General features: G+C 39.3%; 1 protein-coding gene across 1 annotated transcript in view; it reads left to right on the top strand.

Annotated features, from left to right (window-relative positions):
• LOC126291866 (uncharacterized) overlaps window positions 1-21432 on the top strand; it is a 57765-nt gene extending 36333 nt beyond the window's left edge. The window contains exons 4-5 of the mRNA XM_049985587.1: window positions 19284-19373; window positions 21230-21432. Of these exons, the coding sequence (XP_049841544.1) occupies window positions 19284-19373; window positions 21230-21273 (134 nt within the window). The 3' untranslated portion in view covers window positions 21274-21432. The remainder of the gene's footprint in view (window positions 1-19283; window positions 19374-21229) is intronic.
• The last annotated feature ends 2967 nt before the right edge of the window (window positions 21433-24399 follow it).

The raw sequence follows: 24399 nt of genomic DNA, 5'->3' as shown, positions 1-24399 counted from the left end.
CAGTTCTCTTTCTCTCTCCTCAATTTTCTCCTCCTCGTCAGGTCTCTGTTCAGGTTTGAGTTCTTCAGGATATTCCCTTGCCATGGCCTCGAATTCCTTCTTACTTTCTACCTCTTGGATGCTTCTTTTCACTTTTTGAACAGTCTGTAATATAACACTCTCTGTTACTTTTAACTGCTCATGTAGCATCTTTTTTTGACCAGCACTACCCTCCTCCATCATTCCAGCCTCTAAAGTTCTGAAGGTAGATATTAACTCTGATTTTGTTGAAATTAATGTGCAGAAGTGATATTGGTACGGGTAAGTCAAAAATGGAGATAAAATTTCATTTTAACATAAATTTTAATGTGATATCACATATGATACCTATGTTGATACGGGAAGATACATATAATCTTAACAGCAGTATTGTTCTAAACGTTTTATGCAATGCTGCTATTGACAGAAACTTAACTCAAATTCACTTTTCATGAAAAAGAGCAAAAAGATTTCTCTCAGTTGTGAAGCATAGGAACATTTGACATGCATTGCATCGGACAATTGTCAGGCCTCTACAACCTTCTAAAGTGCATTTTGACCTCTGTTTTCATTGTTCATCAACTGAGGGCATCTGTTTAGCATTTCACACTCTGACTTCTACAGCCTCTGTTTTGCTGGTGGACCACCGCCACCACCATCGAAGCTCGAGACTGAGCTTTGCTCATTTTCTGGCACCCTGTAGAAAATAAGAAGCTTGATAGCTTGGTGTTGCATGATGTCTTTCCTCATAAATTTATTACATTGCATTGCTGGCCTATAATGTAACCACACTGTTGCAACAGCAAAATGTGTGAAGTGGTGGATCATGTATACTGTCCACTTGTTTTGTTCTACCTCTCATTTGATATTTTGCCTAGCCCTGGAGAGCCACACCATGGATATATGTATTATATTCTGTAATTGCATTTGGTTTTTGAATCTGTACAAAAGCCTCATCTTTCTTAGAGCAACATTGAATGTGGGCAGTGGGATGAACACCAGAAGTGAAAGATGCCTTATTTGCTGGTGGACTGTCAGGGGTAGACCTGGAAATAAAAGTAAAATATAATTATGTTTTGCCAGCTATATCTTAAATATGGTGCACAAACTTGCCTCCAGCAACTGCTTAATCTGTCTAGTGTCTCCATTTTGCACCTCTATGTCTGATCTCACTCATAATGTCTGATCTCACTCATAAGTACCCTATCGTCCTTCGAATTGGATGATACAGCATCAGCTACTGGCATTTTTGGTCTGAGAGCAGTATCGACCATATCTTCTTCCTCGGGTAACTCGAGTTCAGAAATGTTTGGGCTCTCCACTTCCAATAGTTCCATTATTTCACCGTAAGTTGGGTCTACTGCTAAAACTGGAGTTGCTGTGTTCATACTCTTTTTGCTATTGAAATAAAATAAATGCCTAATGTATTTCTGTGTTATGAACCAACAAAAGAACATTTAGCTAAAAGCAAAAAACAAACAGACACACTACTATAATCAACTACACAATGACAGTACATTTCAGTAATTGAGGACTGAGGTATCAGGGTTGATACCTCCAAGTAAGTAGAACATTTTGATCATTAAGGCTAGTAACTGGGTAACGATATTTATTTACATAATGAATGATATACTTGCAGATATAAATAGACTCCTAAATGTGTGAGATTCCAAAAGAATGTGGATATTTAAATTTTTGCATCACGACTTGATGCACTCTTTCATAATATTCATTTTCCAACTGCTGCTGCCCTCCATTGAAGGCACAGAGAAGTTCCAACAAGTGAGAAAACAGAAAACACCAAGTGTATGCCAGAAGGCACCGTTGCTCCAGCAGTTGGAAAGTGAGTAAAGATTTGTGGACCAGAAGGATTGTGTATGATGTCTACAGATGCTAGAGGCTAGTCCATTCTTCCATCCACTTTCTCTCCTCAGCCATCAGACTTTTTGCCTCTTTCTGCCTTGCCTATCACTCTTCTCGTGTCTCTGCTGTCCTACTCTGGAAGCACACACTAGACACTCTACTATTCTTCTGCCGTATAGTTTTTGTTCCTCCATCCACTGTGGTGGTTCCTTCCATCTTTTTCTGTCGCTTGTCCTCCCACGTACTGCTTCCGCCACTCTTAGTAATGTTCTCTTAAATCTATCCCATTCCTCTTCCACCATTTTTTGGTTCATCCATAGGAAGATATTCCTTCACTTTTCTGAAGTACTTTACATTGTTCTCTTCTCAGTTGCTGTCTGAGGCCTCCGATGTTATTACCTCAATATCTGTGATGTTCGTATTCATTGCACTGTTGTAGAGGATATAGTCAACTACTGACTTTCCCATTGTTGTATTATGTAATTTTTCGTCATTTCTTTTTCTCGAACCAGGAGTTCCTGTCCAATAGACCATTCCTTTGCCAGAAACCCAAGTTTTACCTTCCTCATTTTGACTGCCACAATCCTATGGTCTGAGCACACGTTCGTGTCCTTGTCTTTCTCTTTCAACTTGTGCATTTAAATCCCCAATAACTATCACTCTTTATTTCCTCACATCTGTTTCTGCTTTCCCTTCCACTTCTTTTAACCCATCACTCACTACTACTCCCATTCCATTTCTCCTTCCATCGTCATTTACTCCCCAGTTTAATTGATAGCATTACCTCAATTCCCTCCTTGCCCCTCCTTTCCATCTTGTATCTGTGAACCACAACAAATCCAGATTTCTTCATTATTTCCAACTTTTCCTGGTAGTATTCATGTAATTGTCTTAATTATGTGACCTTGGTAATCAGCATATAAATTTGGATATTGTGTGACAACCATTGGCAATGTGCTTTGCATCCAACATTGTGTGTTACCACTATCACATAATTAGATGATTATATTTATACTAACTGCAATACCTGTGTTGCCCAGGTCAGAATATATCACACAGTTGATGGCATGAGGACTGTTCCCTCAGTCATCCCATTAAATTTACAATATGGTATACTAAATTAATTAATCAACAATGCAATATAACTATTTAAGTAAACAGATCAGATATCAGATAGTGTTCACCTTCCCAAAATATCCGCAGATACCGTAGTGCAACGTGTTCCAGCAACTACTGCTGCTGCTGCTGCTGCTGCTGCTGCTGCTGCTGCTGCAACTTCATTGACCTGAAGCACAATAATCCTTAGTTCATGCTCATCAGTTGGTCTTTTGTTGGCCCAAATAATGATCTTATAGTTATTTGTGGTTATGGAATATGCATTGTAACTCCAGAACAGTTTCTCATTGGAGACTCTGAATGTGAGTACAACACTTATCTATGCTGAGTTTTTGATCACCAACAAAATGTATTTGTACGAATTTCAGTGTTTCATTATAGAGCATATTCAGTGATAAATTTGCTCTTGAACTTTAAAACCCCAATGCAATTTTCTCCATTGTATATTTTTGTAGCCCTGAACAATTCCATCTGAAAGGAATAATTATATTGATGCATATGTCGTAGAAAATATTTTGATTCTGGAACTGTTCTGATCATATAAACAAATAGTTCTGATGGTGGCACTTGTGGTGTTGGTAATTTGTCTGTACCACTCATACAGCATACGCATAAATTTTTTTGCACAGTAGTACTTACATGTCTTGTCCATCTTTCGACCAATGCTATTTGGATGTTCGTTGTATTTTTTTCATGGAATCATAATAGAATGCCTCAAGTTTTAAATTGTAGCTTCTACGTACTGTAACTCCTAGATGTTCGCGTAGTGTGTCCATTAGTTCTCTATTTTGTTTATTTCACATTTCATTGTTTCAAACTGAATTTATTCTAATTCTTGTCCCACTGTTAATGTTTACTTTTTGTTCCCTTATTTATTGCACTCCTTTTTAGAATTTTTCTAAAAACACTCTCTCTCTCTCTCTCTTTCTTTGTATTCAGTTTACCATTTGAATATTCAATTTTTTTTTTAACTTACTTTACCATTGGAACATTAACTTTTTACTTTCTGGTATTTTTCTCTTTGATCGTCTCTTGAATGTTGTCAAAATTTGACTGACAAAAACAAGCTGAACTGCAACTTATATTGACAATCAGAATTTGATGTATTCAATTTTGATATTCTACAGCATCAGATATATTTGGTTTCAGATATTGAAGAAATTTCATGAGAATTTAACCTTACACATCTTTGATATTGGAAATCTAATTTTTTTTTGAATGTTTTAGAATTTTCTGTGAGAGTAAATTTTGTAACGTGTTACACACTAGCAATCACCCAGTGTGACCAAACTCCGTTACTAACACCAGGAGACAGAGGGCTATCTACCATCACCACTGCGAATGAGAGGCTGTGGGTGATCACGGAGGAAAGTTGTCTCTTCATGTACACACACACACACACACACACACACACACACACCACACACACACACACACACACACACACACACACACACACACACACTTGCCTCTTACACATATTTTAGTGGAGAAACTCGATATTGCCCAGATACTTATTTATATCTGTATGTCCGTGCCCCTACTATGCAGAAACTGACCTTGTGCTTAATGTTTCTGATGTCATCTCTCCTGAGCTAGTGCAGTACAACGATATAATTGTGTATTTACAGTCCTCAGTGTATGGGAGAGGACAGACACTAACAACAAAGGACCTTACGAAGAACAAGAAGACAGAAACAACAGAGTCACAAGAACCTAACTAATCAACCACGTCCACTCGTACCTGGAACAAGAATGTAAATATGCTATCTGAGGTGAGCTATCAATAGATGTACGCCAAGGTTAGACTGACTGGCAGAGCAAGAGGGAGGTACTTAAAGACATGATCGAGAACGCCGCTATTGGCCGCTGGGACCATGTGTTCCACCGTGGCACACTCACATTAAATATGGGCCAGGAGGCATGCGCCGCCACTGCTTACAGTGCGACGGTGCAGAGACCTCTAGGGGTCTTCGACGTCCATGCCATCTGACGTGGATTCAAAAACTGCAGCGTGCAGTACCAGAGAACTTATTTTCATACAACCATCCATTTATATAATAAGTATTGATGTTGATTATTAGCAAACATCATTGGGGGTGTTCCGTTTATTTTGAGCGCCCTAAATAACTTTTTATCGAGAAGCAAAACAGAAAATATATTGAGCAGTGTTGTTTAAGTACATGATGGTCTTTGAGCAACTGCCTTTCTTGACAAAATAATTTAATTAAATAGATAAAAAATCTACTCACCAAGCGGAAGCACAACACACACATAAAAGAACGTTGTATAATGGTTGAAGGGGAAGGAAGAGGCATGAAGGAAAAAGACTAGGTCTAGAGAGATGTAAAAAAGTGGTAGATTTCACTACCAAGGATCAGGGGTGACTTACCACGCAGGATGAGAGAGGAAAGACCGATTGTTGGGGACTGCATTGGACAAGATTTGAAAGCCTGAGCAATTAAAGGTGGAACACAGGGTAATATGCAAGACAAATATTACCACTTAAACATCATGCACGAGTTAATAACAGTGAAAAGCTAAGTGCATTGTATGTATCAAGAGGTGGGAGGGGGCTATGAAAAATAGACGGGTAAGACAATGAGGGATGTAGAACACTAAAATGGAGTGAAGGAAAGAGTAGTTACCATGAAGAAATGCAAGAAATTAATTAAAATTAAGGCCAGGTGGGTGGTGGGAATCATGGATATGTTGTAGCACTAGTGCCCATCTGTGGAGTTCTGAGAAACTAATGTCTGGGGAAAGAATCCAGATGGTGCGTCTGGTGAAACAGGCACCAAGTTCAGGATTGTCACGTTGTAGAGCACGCTTTCCAACAGGATTTTGTGTGTTGCCAGTATACACCCTCTGCCTATGCCCCCATCCTATTTGATAATTTGGTGGTAGTCATGCCGATGTAAAAGCCCAAACAGTGTTTACATAACAGCTAGTATATGACACGTGTTGTTTCACAGGTGGCTCTCTCTTTGATAGTTTATATTTTGCCAGTTACAGGGCTGCTACAGACGGTGGTAGGAGGGTGCGTAGGGCAAGGCCTGCAGTGGGATGATCACAGGAGTAGGAGACATAAGGTAGGGAGATGGGAGCCAAAGAAGCCTAGGGTCTAACAAGAATATTGTAGAGATTGGGAAGGTGATGAAAAGTTATTCTAGGTGTTGCGGGCAAAATTTCAGACAGAATGGATCTCATTTGAGGGATTGATTTTAGGAAGTAACGGCCTGTCGAAGTAGCTGATTAAAACCTTCCAGACCAGATAATACTGAGTCACCAGTGGTGTGCACTGTAGTTGTTTTTTTTTCAGATTCTATAGATTGCCCACTCATTACCTCTTATTAACCATTGTCTGTAAAGTACTGTTGATTTCTCCAAAAAACAACATTGTTCCACCTTTTAACATCAGCATGACTACCATCAAATTATCAATTAGGATGAATGGGCATAGGCAGAGAGTGTATACTGGCAACACCCATATCCTGTTGGAGAACATGCTCTACAACGTGACAATTGTGACCTCTGTGCCTGTCCTTCAGCTCCAAGGAAATTATAATTTTTGTCACCAAATGTGTTTTGTTTTATTGAAATAAAATAACATCAGTATTCTCAATGAAACACACATACCATTTGGTTTACTTTCTCCATCTAAATAGTGTTAATTATAAAAGATGTTGATGTTAGTACTTAAGATTTTTGCTTACATGTTTATAAATACAGAAGTCCCTACGTTTTTTTGTCAACTTATGTCTTTTCTCGTTCTTTAGAGCTCAAAATTTTCAGGGAAAAATGCTAAAACTTATCTGGATATCAGGGAAATATCAGGGCAATTCACTTGGGGGAACGTGTGGTAGCCCTAAACTTGTTCATTTGCTGAACTTGACAGCGAATAAAAAGAAACAGAAGGAAAATGCACACTGGTCATTCAGTGAGCCATCTTCAGTGGAAGGCTTGTGTGAGTATGACGATTGCATTGGTTTTGTTTGACACTTTGTGTACAGTTGCTCTGTCCAAGTAGTATTATGCCTACTTTTGACCCCAATAAAAGGAAAATGATGATGAAGATGCATTTTTTTATTTGAGGATATTGTGAATGAGAAAACATTATTGAAATAACCAGTCTGCTAACTTACATTCTCCATAGATGAGTAACATTTCTATCTTCAGTTTGACAGTGTACTTTGTACTTGCACAAATCTTCCACTGAAGATGATTTGGAGAGTGAGCGGTGTGCATTTTTGCTGTCAACTCCAGCAAGTGGGAACATCGTGTTATCTCGGGTACTGTGACGTCAACTGCCCAGACAGCAGAGTTTAAATTATTTTTTAATGTTATTTTTACAAATCTGTCTTTCATATGTGTTAACTCAGGGTAACCTCTATTATTAATGAGTGTAAATCGCTGATCTTTTCTTTTGTCATCAGCATTAGTTTGTTTTTAACATGGATAAGGGAGTGTCTATATCCTTATGTGGTTAACATTTCTCGAAGTTAGATTAATATTGAACTGTTCAGCTCTCATTATTCTAATACTAAAAGTAATAGAGTAAAGCAGTGCATATTATCCACTGACTTGTGGAATCAATGTAATGTGATTGTATTATGGCACTTGAGCAATTTACATGTGAATAAAAACAAAGGTAAATCTATTTGTGAATCTGTTGGTAGCCATTGAACCATCAATTGATGATTATTAGTGCACTGTAGTTGACTGGAGTGAGAAGTTGCACAGGGTGGAGTGAGTGAAAGAATATGGAGGGAAGGACGGCTGACAATTGAATGGGCTATGGGGTGGGGGAGGGGGGGAAGAGAGAGAGGGGGGGGGGGGGGGTGAGTGAGTGTGTGCACGGCCACTCTGGCACATGTCTCACATGTCTGCATGGAGGAGTGAAATGGGATGGGGAAGTCGAACAGAGAAAGAGAGTGTGAAGAGGAGCATGTGAGTGCAGAATGAGTGAAATGGAGGTTGGGTGGGCAGGTTCTGAAGTGTTTCTTGGTGGCTTGGGTTGCGCGTTGGTTTGTTATACTTGACCACACCTAAACAAGTTACCACCCGAACATACAATGAACGTTGTTTACTGAATATTGGATCACTCTTAAGTATTATTATTCAGAGTCCAGCTAGTCTGTGCCCTGTATCTGTGTACCTTCTTCCTCCAGGTTGGCTCAGACATCACCTTTTTACAGGCTCCAGATAAAGGTGCTGAAAATTGACTTTTTGTTTTCATTCACTCCACCACATAAATAAGAAGTGAGATGCAATTCATCTTCTTATGTTACCTTCAAAATTACAACTCAATACATGATAAATGAGTACAGCTACTGTCTCGTGTGCTACCTCTGTGTATTGCGTACATAAAATATCCCTCTGTGTATTATGTACATAAAATATCTGATATTCAACTTGATGATTAACAATTACAATATGCTTATTATCTTTGACATTTTGCATTCTTAGATTTCATGGAGCTCTTTCTTCCACACCACCCGAACCAAGGAACTCCTGTCTCCACCTCAGCAGGTCTGACTGCTAAGCACTTCTGTACAGTTGCTGAATCGTTAGCTCTGGAAACAGCACCTATGATTTAAAACACCTTCCAGCAGTGGGGTGTTAACCATTTATCCACTATGCTGTCACATACATCTTTTCTTTGACATACATAGTTAAGGATGTGATACCTCTCATTCAAGGGATGGGATGTGTCACTACATATCCCTCCACTAAGAGAAAAGGTGTCATGACCACACATTCAACTTGAATTATTTTACGAGTGTTACATAAATACACACATTAGCTTCATATTACTTTCAGTTATTCTTGAAGTTTATCATTGCAGTAAATATATCTACATCTACAGCTACATCTACATATTTACTCAACTAGCCACCAAGCGGTGTGTGGCAGAGAGCACAATTTGCGCCAAAGTCATATTTCCCCCCCTCTGTCCCACTTGCGGATCGCACGAGGGAAAAACAACTGTCTGAAAGCCTCAGTACAAGCTCTAATTTTCCTCATCTTTGAATGGTGATCGTTTCGCGATTAGAAAGCTGGTGGTAATAATATATGCTCTACATCCTCAGTGAAGATCGGATTTCAGAATTTAGTGAGCAGCCCTTTCTGTTTAGCGTGCCATCTATCTGCAAGAGTGTACCACTTCAAACTTTCTATTAGATTTGTAACACTCACGCGGTGGCTAAATGTACCAATCATGAATCTTGCCACTTTTCTCTGAACTTTTTCAATCTCTTGAATCAGACCCAACTGGTTAGGGTCCCATATAGACGAACAATACTGTAAGACTGGATGAACTAATGTATTGTAAGCTATTTCCTTTGTTGAAGGATTTCATCACTTCGGGATTCTACCAATAAACAACAATCTAGAGTTTGCCTTACACGTTACTTGTATAGTCTGATCATTCCATTTGAGATCATTTCGAATAGACACACCCAGGTACTTGATGGATACTACTGCTTTCAAAGACTTGGCATTTATTTTTTACTTGTACATTAATGGGGATTTTCGTCTTGTTATACGCAGTTGGCTACACTTACTAATATTGAGAGATAACTGCCAGTCATTACACCACACATTAATTTTCTGCAAATTCTCATTGATTTGTTCACAACTTCCATGTGATAATACTGTCTGTAGACTACAGTATCATCAGCAAACAGTCTAATGCTGATGTCAGTACCATCAACCAGATCGTTTATGTAAATTGTAAAAAGCAGCGGGCCTATTACGCTGCCCTGGGGCACACCTGAAGTTGCTCTTGTTTCTGTTGAAGTCACCCGGTTCAGGACGACATACTGTTACCTGTCTGTCAGTAAACATTCTATCCAACTGCATACGGCATAGGATAGACCGTAAGGGCGCACTCTTTGGAGCAAGCGACAGTGCGGAACTGAGTCGAACGCCTTTCGAAAGTTGAGAAATATGGCATCAACCTGGGAGCCGGTATCTAGAGCTTGTTCTGCATCATGCACAAAGAGGGCCAGCTGTGCCTCGCGTGATCGCTGTTTCCTAAAACTGTTCTGCAGATGGGCTTCTCAGAGTCAAGAAAAGTCATTATATCTGAACACAAAATATTTTCCATGATTCTACTACAAATTGATGTCAGTGAAATTGGCCGGTAATTTTGTACATCCAATTATCTACCCTTGTTATAGATTACTATGACCAGGGCCTTCTTCCAGTCACATGGAACGTCCCACTGTTCCAATGATCTCTGATAGATGATGGAAAAGAATGGTGCTATACTTATAGCATAGTCAACATATAGTCTTATGGGGATACCGTCCTGGCCAGATGCCTTCCTGGCATCTAAGGATCTTAACTGTTTTACAATCCCAGATACACTAAACACTGTATCAGCCTTCCTTGCGTTTGTTCGATAATTGAAAGGGGGAATGGTGCTGCAGTCCTCTACTGTAAACGAGTTTTTGAAAGCTAGGTTTAGAATGTTGGCCTTCTGTTTATCATCATCGGTTACATTACCCATACTGTCAGCAAGAGAAGGTATTGAATTGTTTGTAGCATTCATAGATTTTACGTACGACCAAAACTTTTTGGGTTTATTTTTAGAATCTGCAGATAAAATATTGCTTTCAAATTCGTTAAAAGAATCTCATTGTCCTTGTGACAGCTGCTTTCATTTCGCATAATTTCGGTTTGTCAGTGGGGCAGTGACTACGTTTCAAATGACTGTGCATAATTCTCTGCTTTCTCAGCATTTTCCTAATATGTTTGTTGTACCAAGGTGGATACTTTCTCTCCCCTATATTTTTCCTAGGTACATACTTCTCTAGCACATGGTGGACAATACCTTTAAATTCCGACCAAAGATGCTCAGTATCTTGCGTCCCGCAATGAATGCTTGGAGCTCTACTGACATAGAAGCCACAACAACATTATGGTCGCTAATACCTTCTTCTAGATTAACTTCCTCAAAGAGATCAGGTCTGTTTGTCACCAAGATATCTAATATGTTCCCATCTCGAGTTGGTTTTCTAACGAATTACTCAAGGTTGTATGTTGAGAGTGCTCCTAGAATAACTTCGACACGAATCTTTGCTTCTGCCCCCTGTGATAAACGTATAATTTTCCCAGTCAATGGATACCAGATTAAAGTTTCCACCTATAACTAATGGATAATTTGGATATTTATTTCCTATGTACTCAAGACTTTCCCTGAAACGTTCTGCGATGTTTGTTGCAGACTCTGGTGGTCTATAAAAACATGCTAATACAATGGTCAATCCTTGTCTGATTGAAAACTTTATCCAGACTATTTCACAGTCCGACCCATTATCGATTTCAACTGTGTTTAAACAGCTTTTAACTGCAATGAACACGCCACCTCCCATAGCATCAGTCCTATCCTTCCTAAACGTTGTCCAATCTGAGTTCAAAATTTCACTGCTTTTTATGTCTGGTTTCAACCAGCTTTCGGTACCTAATACAATATTGGGATTGCTACTGTTTGTTTCGGAGAGTAACTCGGGGATCTTGCTACAGACACTTCGACAATTTACTAACACGAGATTAAGCTTATTTAAATCCTTTGGAATGACCTTTTTAGGCAAAATAACAATTTTTACAGTTGGCACACCTACATCAGTGACACGAACTTGTAATTTTTCAGGCCAACGGTTTGTTTCCCCATGGGGAGGAACCTAATCTAAAACAAAACTCATGTGCACGCCACAAGTACTGTGCTACCTGTGTAGCTGCTTTCTTAGTGTTTTGTTTTACGATTGACGCATATTACATTATACCTTACCACAAAAATCTATTTCTTTCTCGGGGAAGGTAAATATGTGTACTTCTAGGATCAAATGTCAGAGCACTCTGGGATTACATTGTGTCCTCAGTGACAGGTAAATTACTTGACTTCAATAATTTTATTTAATCAATCTGGACTAAAAGCTCCCTTATCCAGGGTCTCTACCCTTGAGCAAGTGGTAATACTCATAAACACTTCTCAACATTGCCCTTCCAGGGATTAAGTACTCTTTCCTATAACTTCGTACCCTCGCTAATGTGATGTACCTCTCTTCCCATAAAGTTGTTGGGGTCCTTCCTTTCTCGGGTCCACCTGAACCTGTTATAAGTTCCCTTCTCTGGAGCAGCTCACCCATAAACTCCTACAAAGTGGTTGAGGTCATCCCTTCCCTGGGTCGAACCAAAACTGGTATAAGTTCCTTACCCATAAACTCCCATTAAGTGCATCATGTAGCTTCTTTACTATTGCAGTTTGTTAATAATCATTTCATCATTTGAAACTGAAATCCATTGCGCGCAACCTGTACATTGCTTTGATCGACTGGTTCTATGAAGTTGAGCAATTTCCTTCATTATTCATTCACAAGGGCTGCTGTGTGGATGTTATTTTGAAATATCATTGTGTTTAACATTTTCCCATCCTAAAAATTCTTTAAAGGCTTGGCTGGTAAAACTGTGGTCCATTTTCTGTCAGTACTCTACGAGGTTTTCCTACATCATTGAAATGTTGCTTTAAACACCTAATTACTGTTTCAGTGTTAACTTGTATGGTTGGATAGAGCATAAAGTACTTTGACCAACACACTACTAGTACAAATATGATATTCACTCCTCCCCTCTTCGTGGGTAGTTGACAAAAGAAGTCTATTGCTATAAGGCCATGCAGTCCCTTGGACAGCTTATACAACACTACTTGATTATTGTCTTTCATCCTCTGACATACTTAATACGATCTTATTATTGATAATACTTTTTGACCTAAGTTTTTAAAGTAGTAAATTTTAATCATGTGTTTTATACATCTGCGTACTCCAAAATGTCCATACCCTCCGTGAATAAAATTAATTAACTTGAACTTCACTGTTTGTGGTATACCAATCTCCATTTTAGTATAACTTTCTTGACTCTCCAAAATAACGCATTCTTTTGGACAGTCCAGTCTGACAAGTCCAGTGGGGTGTCTAAATATTTAGATTGTGTTAAATGGCACTCTGTAAACTATTTGAAACTTCCCCACGAAGTATTGTAGCGTGTTGGATCGAGTGATTCTAAAGTTAATTTTTCCAGTATTGTTTGTGACCAGTATTTATGTTTAAATCTATCTTGAAACTCCTTCCATGAAGTAAATTATTTTGAGTAGCATTCCTTCACTGAGCAGCATCCCCTTCTAGATAACTTAATGCAAAATTTATTTTCTGAGAATCGTCCCATTTTTGAGGTAAAGATGTCAAAAAAACTCGTAAGTATGTTGGGTGTACATCTCTGTCTGATTTAAACTTTGGGAAATGCTTCTATAGGTTCATGCTACTGCCTAATTGTAGTTCTTCTAAAAAACTATTTGTATCTAATGATTTTCCTCTGCACTGACTTTCTGTGATTTCTTGTCACGTTTTAACTAACTCATCTCACAATCGTTTAAATTCATTATTTGGATGAGTTACTTCATCCCTGTAAAGCTGTATGCTGTTTAAATTTAGTGCACTCTCTTGAAATGTTTGATTGTACTAAGGCCTGTACTTTCTCCTCCAAACCCATTAAGATATCATGTGAAGAAATGGAATCTCTGTTCTCCCTCCTTTGCCCTTAAAGTTGAGCATGATTTTGCACATCTGCGATGTGATCTCTTACTAGTTTACACTCTTTTACTGCAAATTCTTGCAAACTATCTACATCAGTATGAATTTCGCTAATACGTTCTTGAATTTCGTTATGTACAAGGTCACATTGTTTAAGCATTTCAGTATGAATTTTGTTTTTAAAAACATTGATGATCTGGTGTATTCACTAAACACTCCTTCAAATGCTCAAGTTTCTCATCAAATCAAGCGAATCTGTCATTATTATTGGTAAGTACCTTTTCTTTGGATGACTGTATTTTATTATTAACGTCTAAACTGATTTTGTATCTGCTTAGTAAATTCATCAGATATTCCCAAAATTATTTCTAAATTCATTTCTCATGTCATGGTCATCTTTCTTGTAATGACAGGCATAAACAAATATTTTATTTCTCTAATCAGTATGCTTACTGTCTATATTGAGGGTTTTACTTTGAAAATTAATTCTATTTGACACTGTCTTATTGTATCACTCACAACACATACAACTTCTTAAATTGTTTGCAAGCACAGCTCACCGTTAATTTTATAGTGCATGCTGGCGACGTACTGCACTTCTACGGCTAGTTGCTCAAGGCTGCGTGTTGCCGATGTGCTGCGCGGGGTCTGTAATCTGTGGACGGCTGCATGCTGCTAATGAACTGCATGTAGGCTGCAATATGTCAATGACTGTGAGTGCGCTGCTGTCTTTTGATGACTGCTTGTAGAGCACACACTGCCCTTGGGTGAATACTGCTTCGTTTCTCCCCCAACAGAGTTCTTGCATTTTCACCCAATTTATTATTTGTGCCTGATTCAGTTTGATGTCGGTACTGTATAGAACATCTTGTTGAATTCTCGTTGTCCTTGGCAACACGTTTTCTCCTTGGCGCTTCCCTACGAAATTTTTTTGAGATTTGACTTTTTTGTTATACTTTATCTGTCTTGTAGCTGCAAGATCGTCACATGAAGTGTTTCGAGTTGGTTTGAACGGTGTTGTAGTTTGTTATATAGTTTGTTGCACTTCACCTCAAGCACTAAACACCTAAATAAGTTGCCACCTGAATACTCATTTTATTTACAACGAAAGTTGTTTACTGAATATTTGGCCCCTCTTAAGTATTATTAATCAGGGTCCAGCTAGTCTGTGCTCTGAATCTGTGTGCCTTCTTCCTCCAACTTGGCTCAGACTTCACGCTGTTACAGGCTGAAGATAAACTTGCTGAAAATTAATTTCTCATTTTCATTCACTCCAACACATAAATAAGAAGTGAGATGCAATTTACCTTTTTATATAATCTTAAGAATTTCAACTCGGTACATGATAAATGAGGACAGCTACCAAATTGTTTACTGCCTCTATGTACTACATGCATAACAGATCTGATACTGAACATGATAGTTAACAATTACAATACATTTATTATCTTTGACATTTTGCATTCTTAGATTTCATGGGGCTCTTTCTTCCACAGCACCCACTCCGTGGAACTCGCATCTCCACGTCTCTGAGTGCTACCCACTTCTCTACAGTCCTGGATCGTTAGCTCTGGCATCAGCATCTGCAATTTAAAACACCTCCCAACATTGGGGTGCTCACCACTTATCAACTACTCTGTCATGAGCATTTTTGCTCTGACATATGACTGGAATGCATCTCTACAAGGTGCATGGCAGGGGCTGGTGGAGATTGTGGCCAGGAGGACGACAGGTTTGGAAGATGTGTTGTGAGAACAATTCTCATGTTCGCTGTCTGGGGATGGGGCTTGAAAAGACCATTGAAGTTGTGCATGATGAGTCCTGCAATATGCTCTGCAACTGTGGAACCACAATTTAGCAGTGGCTGTTCCTCTGTGTGTACAGCTGCCAGGTGGTCGTGTCCACATTAAAGATAGTGTTGAAGTTAAGGTGGAGTGTACACGCAGTTTGCATTATTTATAGCAGCCTATTCAGGGCACCACAAGTCCTTCCTTGAGTCCTCTTTATTTTTGTCACAGTTGCAACATGAACACTTCATCTTCAACATCTGAACTTGTAAATTATGTAATACAGAGGTGTACCATTTCTTATTCATTCCGAAGACTTGTTTGAACCTTCTTACAGTATTCGTGCTGCTCTGTAATGCCAATATTGATTGGATCCTCTTTAGCTTTATTCTTGACCGTGATATCTTATAAGGCTAACCAGACTTCTTCTTTGCCAAATCTTGCTTGTAATTAAGGAAAGTTACACCACACTTTAAGCTTCAACCAAATGAAGTATGAAGTCCAAGTTGAACTAATAACTTGTATATTGTTTTCAATTGGACTGCATCAGTACCTTACACCAGTATTCCTAATCAGCTGTCAAATAAATCTCAAAGAACATTTCATTTGTTTCTCCTAACCTAATGTCCATTGCTTGTAGAGTCATTCGTAGGAACTCGATACATCTTCAAAATGGGCTGGCAATTTGATGAAGTTCAATTTTCTCATCCAAACAGGTATTCCCTCTGGTGAAATTGTTGCGATTGTCAACCTGTTTTGAATACTTACATTGTCCATTATCGTAGCTCGGCATGTGCAAATAAAAATATCTCCCTCCCCCATCCCTCCCCACCCCCAAAACAAAACACACACACACACACACACACACACACACACACACAAGTACCTGTAGCTGCACTTTCAATAGCTTTACTTTTTAGTTCTAAGTATCATTCAGTGATAAGAAGATGCAGAGACACAGGTCACTCTTTCGGAGTGGTATATATCACCTCATACCCCCACATAGTCCAGTAATGGCGTCACAAAGAAAGCCTGTTGTTTGCAAAAAATGAGGTAGAAGGATTTTTTTATCTTGTGTCTATAGTTGAGAGTTTGTTGAATCCAAATTTTTGATCTCCAGAACCCTCGGGACATCTTTTTGCGGCCAAAAGACCAAGATATTTTGGCACTTTTTTAAGGTTTTTGCCCACTACTCAGAAACTGCGCATCCTACTGAAACGTTGCCCTTACCAAAATGAAAGAGCATTAAATTTTTGTATCGAATGACCTACTTAAACATCAAAATCATTGCAGCCATTTGGTTGTAATCAGTTGTCAAAGTTAGTTCATTTTTACTAGCTTAGCTAAAAAGTCGACTCCAACCCCTGTAACTCAAAAATTACTATTACAAATGAAAAATGACAAATTATCAAAGACGTAGTGCATGGAATTTCGTGCTACAAAAGAAACTTGTTTTTCAGTTTCAGGCACTGTTAAGCATTAATGCACTTGAAAGTCAAAGTAATTCGATTTTGTTGTTTTTTTGTTTTGTAAGTCAAAGTTATTCAGTGAAATGAAATTTCCAATGGGAAGACATAAATCTGTCCCACCTTCAGGTACATAGATCTCCCTCGATTTACATGTTGTGGTGTGTAGCACATCATAAGTCATTAACCATTCTGGCTGAAATTGAAGTGCACAATGCTTGTCAGAAGTAGTACAGTAACCCAAAACTGATTAGATCGTCTTTGGCCAAAGGCTCTTCACAGTCAGTGTTGAATCTTCGATCATACAGGAAGGTATTTTATGTTAATAAACACTGCTATTATTGTGATGAGCAAATTGGGAGAAATTTAGCAAACTTCCAAATGCAAATCAAAATATTGTTTGTAAAGTGATGATACTTGAATTAACAGATACTGTCATTGGAGCTGCTGAAGGGTGAAATGATGACTGGGCTCACGAATTGTTGGAAAGTATCCGTGATCAGGACCTTTGTACTAAAAATGCTCAATATCATACGTTTTGTCAGAGGGATTTTTATTGGCCAATCAGGTCTGGAAGAAAACATGAAGCCATAGATCCACATAGTTAGATGAAGCAATGGACATGATTTCTTCCTAGAGTGCACAACCTGAGTATCCTAACATAATCAGTGAAAGTTTCATCCAGCCAATTTTATCATCTGCACAGTTGACCGGGTGAATACTATCAATTCCATGGGAGAAACCATGGCAGTCTCTCCCTGCACAGCTGCACAGTCTGACAAGAACATTGATCAGGAAAGAAGACATTCAATTTCTGAATTTTTGTCTACCCACGTCTTGTGAGAGATCATCTTTTTTAAAGACACCAGGTTCTTCATCAGGTATCATTTTTTATAAAGATACAAATGCTGCCGACACACAGGAGACTTTTCTCGTAAATAGCAGCATGTGAACCACTTGATTTTTATGTTCATGAGGAAATTTGAGGATGGAGCTATTCACATCCGACAGGCAGTAGAAAATGTGGATTCCTTAGTTTTGGAAACAGGGTATATAGCAGTCGGGAAGCTTCCGGGTGCGTTTTTGGAATAATACTGCCACTGGTTTCTTAGCTTGCAATGTAGATTTTGTGTGTAGACACCTGTTTCCTGCAAGAATGGGATTGGCAGTTTTACCCAAATGGGGGGGTGGGGGATGTAAAGTGGTGCAAAGCATTATTATACGGTACACCTGCTTTTCTCAAAAGGTGCATTTACACTGGTCATGTTTTACTCCAGTATTTGGGTGCAGTAGTGTTGCTTTCAAAATTACTTCTACACTATGTGATATCAAAAGTATCCGGGCACCTGGCTGAAAATGACTTAATGCTGGAATTCAATATGGTGGTGGCCCATCCCCTTAGCCTTTATGACAGCTTCCACTCTCGCTGGCATACATTCAGTCAGGTGCTGGCAGGTTTGTTGGGGAATGGCAGCCCATTCTTCACGGAATGGTGCACTGAGGAGAGGTGTCGATGTCAGTTGGTGAGGCCTGGCACGAAGTCAGCATTCCGAAACATCCCAAAGGTCTTCTGTAGGATTCAGGTCATGACTCTGTGTAGGCCAGTCCATTACAGGGATGTTATTGTCATGTAACCACTTCTCCACTGTCTGTGCATCATGAACAGGTGGTTGATCTTGTTGAAACATACAGTCACCATCTCTGAATTGATTTTCAACAGTGGGAAACAAGAAGGTGCTTAAAACATGAATGTAGGCCTGTGCTGTGACATTTCCTTGCAAAACAACAAGGGGTGCAAGCCCCCTCCATGGAAAACATGACCACACCACTGCCTCCGAATTTTACTGTTGGCACTACACACACTAGCTGATGACGTTCACTGGGCATTCGCCATACCCACACTCTGCCATCGGAGCACCAAATTGTGTACTGTGATTTGTCACTCCACACAATGTTTTTCCAGTTTCAATCGTCCAATTTTGGCAACGAGGACTGATGTCTGTAGTGGAAAGTTGTTCACGTAGTGGATGATGTGACCTCTCTCATCATCATGACATAACAAAATTCAATTTCTGTACAGTCCTTGTTCTTTCTGTTTCATTCATTGCTCATTCATCTTGTCACCAAGTTACCTTTTCCTGTCTTTGTGGTTCTTCTTTTTTCCTGCCTCAATCCCCTTGAAAATAAAGTACATGAATTGTAAAAGTGTTGCTGTCTGTTATTTCTAGCCTTTTAATGGCTTTACTTTCCTGTTCTTTTCTTATTTATGTTATCCAGGCTGTTCTTGACATCTCATTCCAGAAATAGTTGTCCTGGTAGCCTATTGCGTTTCATGTTGTAGAAACATCCAAAAGGAGATATTTTCACTTTCCTATTTCCTTTGTTGTTGTTGTTGTTGTTGTTGTTGTTACTTGAAGCTTTATATATTTTATTTCCAGATCAAAACCCAAGTTCTAGAAAGCAGCAGAAAATTTGTCATCATGGCCATCAACAAACAAATATTGCCACTGAAACTTATTCCCCATTTTGTAAGTAGACCTAATTTATTTCACATTAGTACATTGACACATTTTTCTTAAGCTGAAATTGTAGTTAGTCTATGGATCAAACTATTTAGAATACTTTTCTGCTTTCTGTAGCTAATATTTCTCACAATGACTGTGTGATAATTTAGTTCTTAGTGGTAGATATGTTCCATATAAGCACACCAGATAAAAAATTTGTCAGTCTTAGGAGACATTACGTTAATACTGTTTAATACTGATCCTCTGTCGTCAGTAATGGGATTAAAGAGCATCCCCAAGTTTCTTCAGGTAGTACATCCAGCTGAAACTACTGAATAATGATTAGATCCTCTACACATACCAAATTGCAGGGATATTGATTGCTATGTTTCACCTTCTGTTCCAGATAATCCTAGACATATTGTAAGGGGACAAGATTGGCATATATAGTGAGTCTGTTGAGGTGTACTGAGGTGCCCAAGTTTGTCAAACTAGGAATGCATGTGCAGCCCAGTGAACTTGGCTGTTGTAATCTTAGAAGATAGGAGTTATTACAGCATATTCATTATGGAGATGTAGGAGAAAGGGGAACATTTAGTCACCAAGAATCTCAAAATGGACGACCTAGTTCACATTTGCTGTGATACAGCCGAGTGAGCCCAGGCTTTGGCACGAAAAGCCCCTCCGAAACATCACAGAATCACGCCTGGCCTAAGAAACTGCTGGGTCAAATGTCTGTAAGGACCTTCAGAACACTCAACACCTCGTATTTTTCGCAAAGAATAAAAATTGACTCGTCGGACTATACTACGTGTCTCCAGTAAGATTCTGTCTTGTTTCAGAGTTGTTCGGTACACTGAAGATGCACAGCTTTATGTATCGCTCTGAGGAATGGCCTCGTGTGAAGTAGCCACCTCCAGAACTCCACTGCGTGCAGTTCTCTCATCCACACGAGACTGGTCAAGAAGAGCCCGCATTTGCTGATAGCAGTTCTTGTCCGGTTTGAAACCAGTTGTCACTGGTGAGGCATGACACTGTTCATGAGCCACGTTACGGGGCTGTGAGAGGTTCACTCTGCCTTCATACAGTTCCTATTGGTACGCCAACAGACTGAGCGACTGGATTTGCAGTGTGGTCATGACACATCCGAACACGATGGCTCCTTTACGCCATTCTTCTGAGTCTGGGAGTAGACCTGTCTTATTCCTCTAACTAGCGCAAACCCACCACTTCACTGCCAGAACTTTTGTCAGCAGTGGAGTGTCAAACAGTTGCCCGGTAGCTGTGATTGTGAGTTCCTTTGATGGGGGAACTAACATTTGATGCAGTCAAGTTCAGTTAAGTCACCCGGACTTGAAATTAGGCATTGTATAGTGTTTAAATAATAATGGTTACAATGCTAAAAGCATGGTGTTCTTACAATCATATGGGAAGCTATAAACATTTACAAGGGTGTCATGTTCGGCAATTTTACAATGTGTAAAAATAATGGCTGTAAGCTTTAAGAAGGATTTACAACTTGAGCCTACAGTATTCTTTTAACAAATGTTCAAAATAAGAAATTATTTGCTTTGCAAACTTCATAACATTATGACAACATTTATCCTGCATTTACAAATATATAGGAGTTTCTACATCATCTAACTATTAGTCATAAGATATTCAGTGTTCTTGCTGAAGCATTACAGGCAAAGTTTGGGGTGGTCACCAAAATAACTCATAATGACCATCACCTTTCTTCATATGTTCTATTACTTGTAATCTGAAATGTTATTACGCAGACACGTATGTATCACCTGTAGTATTTGTTTATTGTTCACTTAACATAGTGACATGTTCCTCTACCACAGCATCATGATTACAGTGGTTTTCCTTTACAGACTTGGGATTTCTTCCTGCTGAAACTTCTCCTTATGAGAAGTGAATCTACAGATTCAGAAAAAGAGCCCCATTTAGTAGAATGTGAGAGGAACATCAAAAGGTGTGAGCATCTCTATTACTAATTACTAAACGGCTAACCCAGCCAATGCTGCATGTCACAATTGCAGGTTGCTTATTAAACAGCTTACAGAAACAACAAAAATGTGTTTTTCAGTATTTTTTGGACATATGTAAAAACTTAAATTGCTATGTAATGTACTCATTATGAGACATAGTCTTACGTTGAAGATTTAACATTGTAAGACTAGGATTACAGTTATAAACCGTGTGTGTGTGTGTGTGTGTGTGTGTGTGTGTGTGTGTGTGTGTGTGTGTGTGTGTGTGTCGAGGCAGCATAACTCACTGCACGCAAATTACCCACACACTGTTCATCCAGTATTTGAGATGAGAACACTTATTGACTTACAACAAACTTTCCTCTAATTTCAAATCTACATGAACCTTTTTCTCACTGTTGTTGTTTGTTGTTGTTGTTGTTGTTGTTGTTGTCTTCAGTCCTGAGTCTGGTTCGATACCCTCCACAAAATAATGAAAAAAAAATAATAATCATTTTTTCATGACATTTTTGCATTTTCTGCAGTGAAACTGCCTCTTAACAGCATTAAACTTAATTAATTTATTACTGCTTTACTACTAACTTTCTTTGCAACACATTTTGAGGTCAGTATCCACATATTATCACTGAATGTACCTGTAAAATTATATCATTGTATGACACCATATGCATTTAGATGCATGAAAAACTAGCTGTTGCTTAAAACAGATTCCAAATTACCCATACTATACTTATCCAGTGATTAATAATGAGAGAACTTAATGACTTCCAACAAACTTTAACCTTAATAAATCCATCAAAAAAGGTTAAGCATACAATTGGTTTTAGTATCTTGAAATAACATAGATGTCTTATACTGTATTTTTTGTTAATACAGAATATTGCACAAAGGAAAACTACACTATATGTTCGTTTTGAATCAGTTATGAAGTGAAAAAGGAACATTATTTGGAAAAAAAAAAAAATTGCAATGTCCCACAGCATCAAAAAACAGTGCACTGTGTAGTAATGTGTAAGTCCTCCGCAAACTTTCAGGCACTCTCAAATGCAATGGGACATGCTTAGTACCAACTCGTTGCAGGCATTTTGAGACATATTTTCCCTTCATTCATTCCTGATAGCTTCAATCGTTAATGGAGGGTGCTGATGATTAGAGATCGCTGTTTTGAGCAAGCTCTGTGCGTGCTCTATGCAATTCGTATCCTGTGAGCGTGCTGGCGAATCCATTCTTCGGATCCCACGTCCTATCCGAAACCGACACAAACTGCGAGCACGTTGAGATCGGGTGTTATCATCTTGTAGAGTAAACCCTTCCCCTACAGTCTCTGCAAAACCACTGATTATGGATTGGAAAATGTTGTTTTCAACACGACTGAGCCACCAGATTGTTGGTGATGTTCCTCAATTGTTGAGGGATGATTATGTTCCCCTGTTCACCTCTGTATGCAAACAGAATTATCAAGGTGCAAGTCCATTTACACATTGTCTGTGCACAGCATTTTGGTCCAATGGTCTGGCGTCCAACATTCATGTGCCCTAAGCCCTTTTACACGAATACTCCTGTGATGTGGACGGAGTGGTGGAGTCTTGAAAGATCCTTGACCATTCAGCCCCCTACAGGGAAGTCTGCTGCACACAGTTTGGGTACTTGCGGTAACCCCTGTGGCTTCTCAAAACTTGTGGCACAGTGTAGTCGCTGTCTTTGTAGGGCGTATCTGTGCACATTTAATTATGTACTGGTCCTGAGCTGCTGTAGTTTTGTGTGGACAGCCTTCGTGATGTTGATCCGCTATTTAACGTGTTTCCTGGAACTTCCTCCACAGTCTGGAGGCAACACTTTGATTAATGTGAAAAATATGGGACATACAATGCCGACATTGCATTTCAGTAAGTGGACTATGGTGAGGTTGGGTTATGTCATTTGTCGGGGGGAGAGAGGCGAAGACAGGAAGAGGGGCTGGGGAAGAATAGCTAGTGGCTCAGAGGGAGGCAGCAGGTTTGCCAACTATGAATGCGGGGGAGAGGAGTGCTAGGTGTGCAGGCTATAGTTAAGACAGCATAAGAAGACCTCTGACAGCTCACAACGCCATTGCTGGCACTCGTCAGCGAAACACTAATGGCAACGTGCACAAATAGTAGCTGTGTACAAAGTTCTGACAACACTGAAGCATTGCTGTAGAGACATTTACAAAATTGCATTACGTAATTGGTTCACTTAGGCCCACAAAGCTAGTGCGCCCCGCCCGCTGCAGTCAGGGATCAACTATAGGCACATGGTGCGTGGGTGCCAGAGCCGGTGCACCGGTGATGTGGGGGCATAGTTTGGTAGGGCATGTCAGAACAGAAGAAGGGGAAATTGTTTGATAGAGGGTGTGGGGACAGTGGGTTAAATGTAATTCCTTACTTTTTCTTGCTTAGGTGCTTAACGTCAGATATTTAAAAATTAACTCATTTGTAAAGTAATCAGAAGTTTAAAGCTGTGTTATACGTGGGAGTTTGATTAGTAAAAGAATCATGGACTTAGTGGTAATGTACTGATGGGTACTGTTGTTTATTACTTATACCATCTTGTATCATTTTCAGTACAACTGGCTGAAGAAATCTTTCTAATTAATGGAAAATCTCATATAAAGATGTGAAACAATTACTAACAAAGAGATAGAGGGGCTGGCTAGTACTTACCTCAGCTCAGTACAGCCGATAGAAACACAAAAAACAACCGAAAATTTAAGCTCCTAGCTTTCGGAATAAATGTTCCTTCATCAGGGAGGAGAGAGGGGAAAGAAAGGGAAGAAGGGAAAGTGGATTTAGTTACTCACAACCCAGGTTATGAAGCAACAGGGAAAGGAAAACAGGGAAGGTAGCAAGGATGGAGGCATGGTTGTCAGAGGGAAGCCAAAGATATTCTACTGCAGGTACTGTGCCAGCTTCAAACCAAAGAGGATGCATACAGAGGTAAAGAGGTGTATAGTATAAAGATGTAGGATGGAAAGATGCATGAATGGCTAAAGAGGAAAGGGAAAGAGGAGAAGACTGAAAAGTAACACCAGTCCC

Source organism: Schistocerca gregaria, chromosome 9 (assembly GCF_023897955.1).
Source record: "Schistocerca gregaria isolate iqSchGreg1 chromosome 9, iqSchGreg1.2, whole genome shotgun sequence".
Classification (NCBI taxonomy): Eukaryota; Metazoa; Arthropoda; class Insecta; order Orthoptera; family Acrididae; genus Schistocerca; species Schistocerca gregaria.
This window is presented reverse-complemented; position numbering and strand designations above follow the sequence as displayed.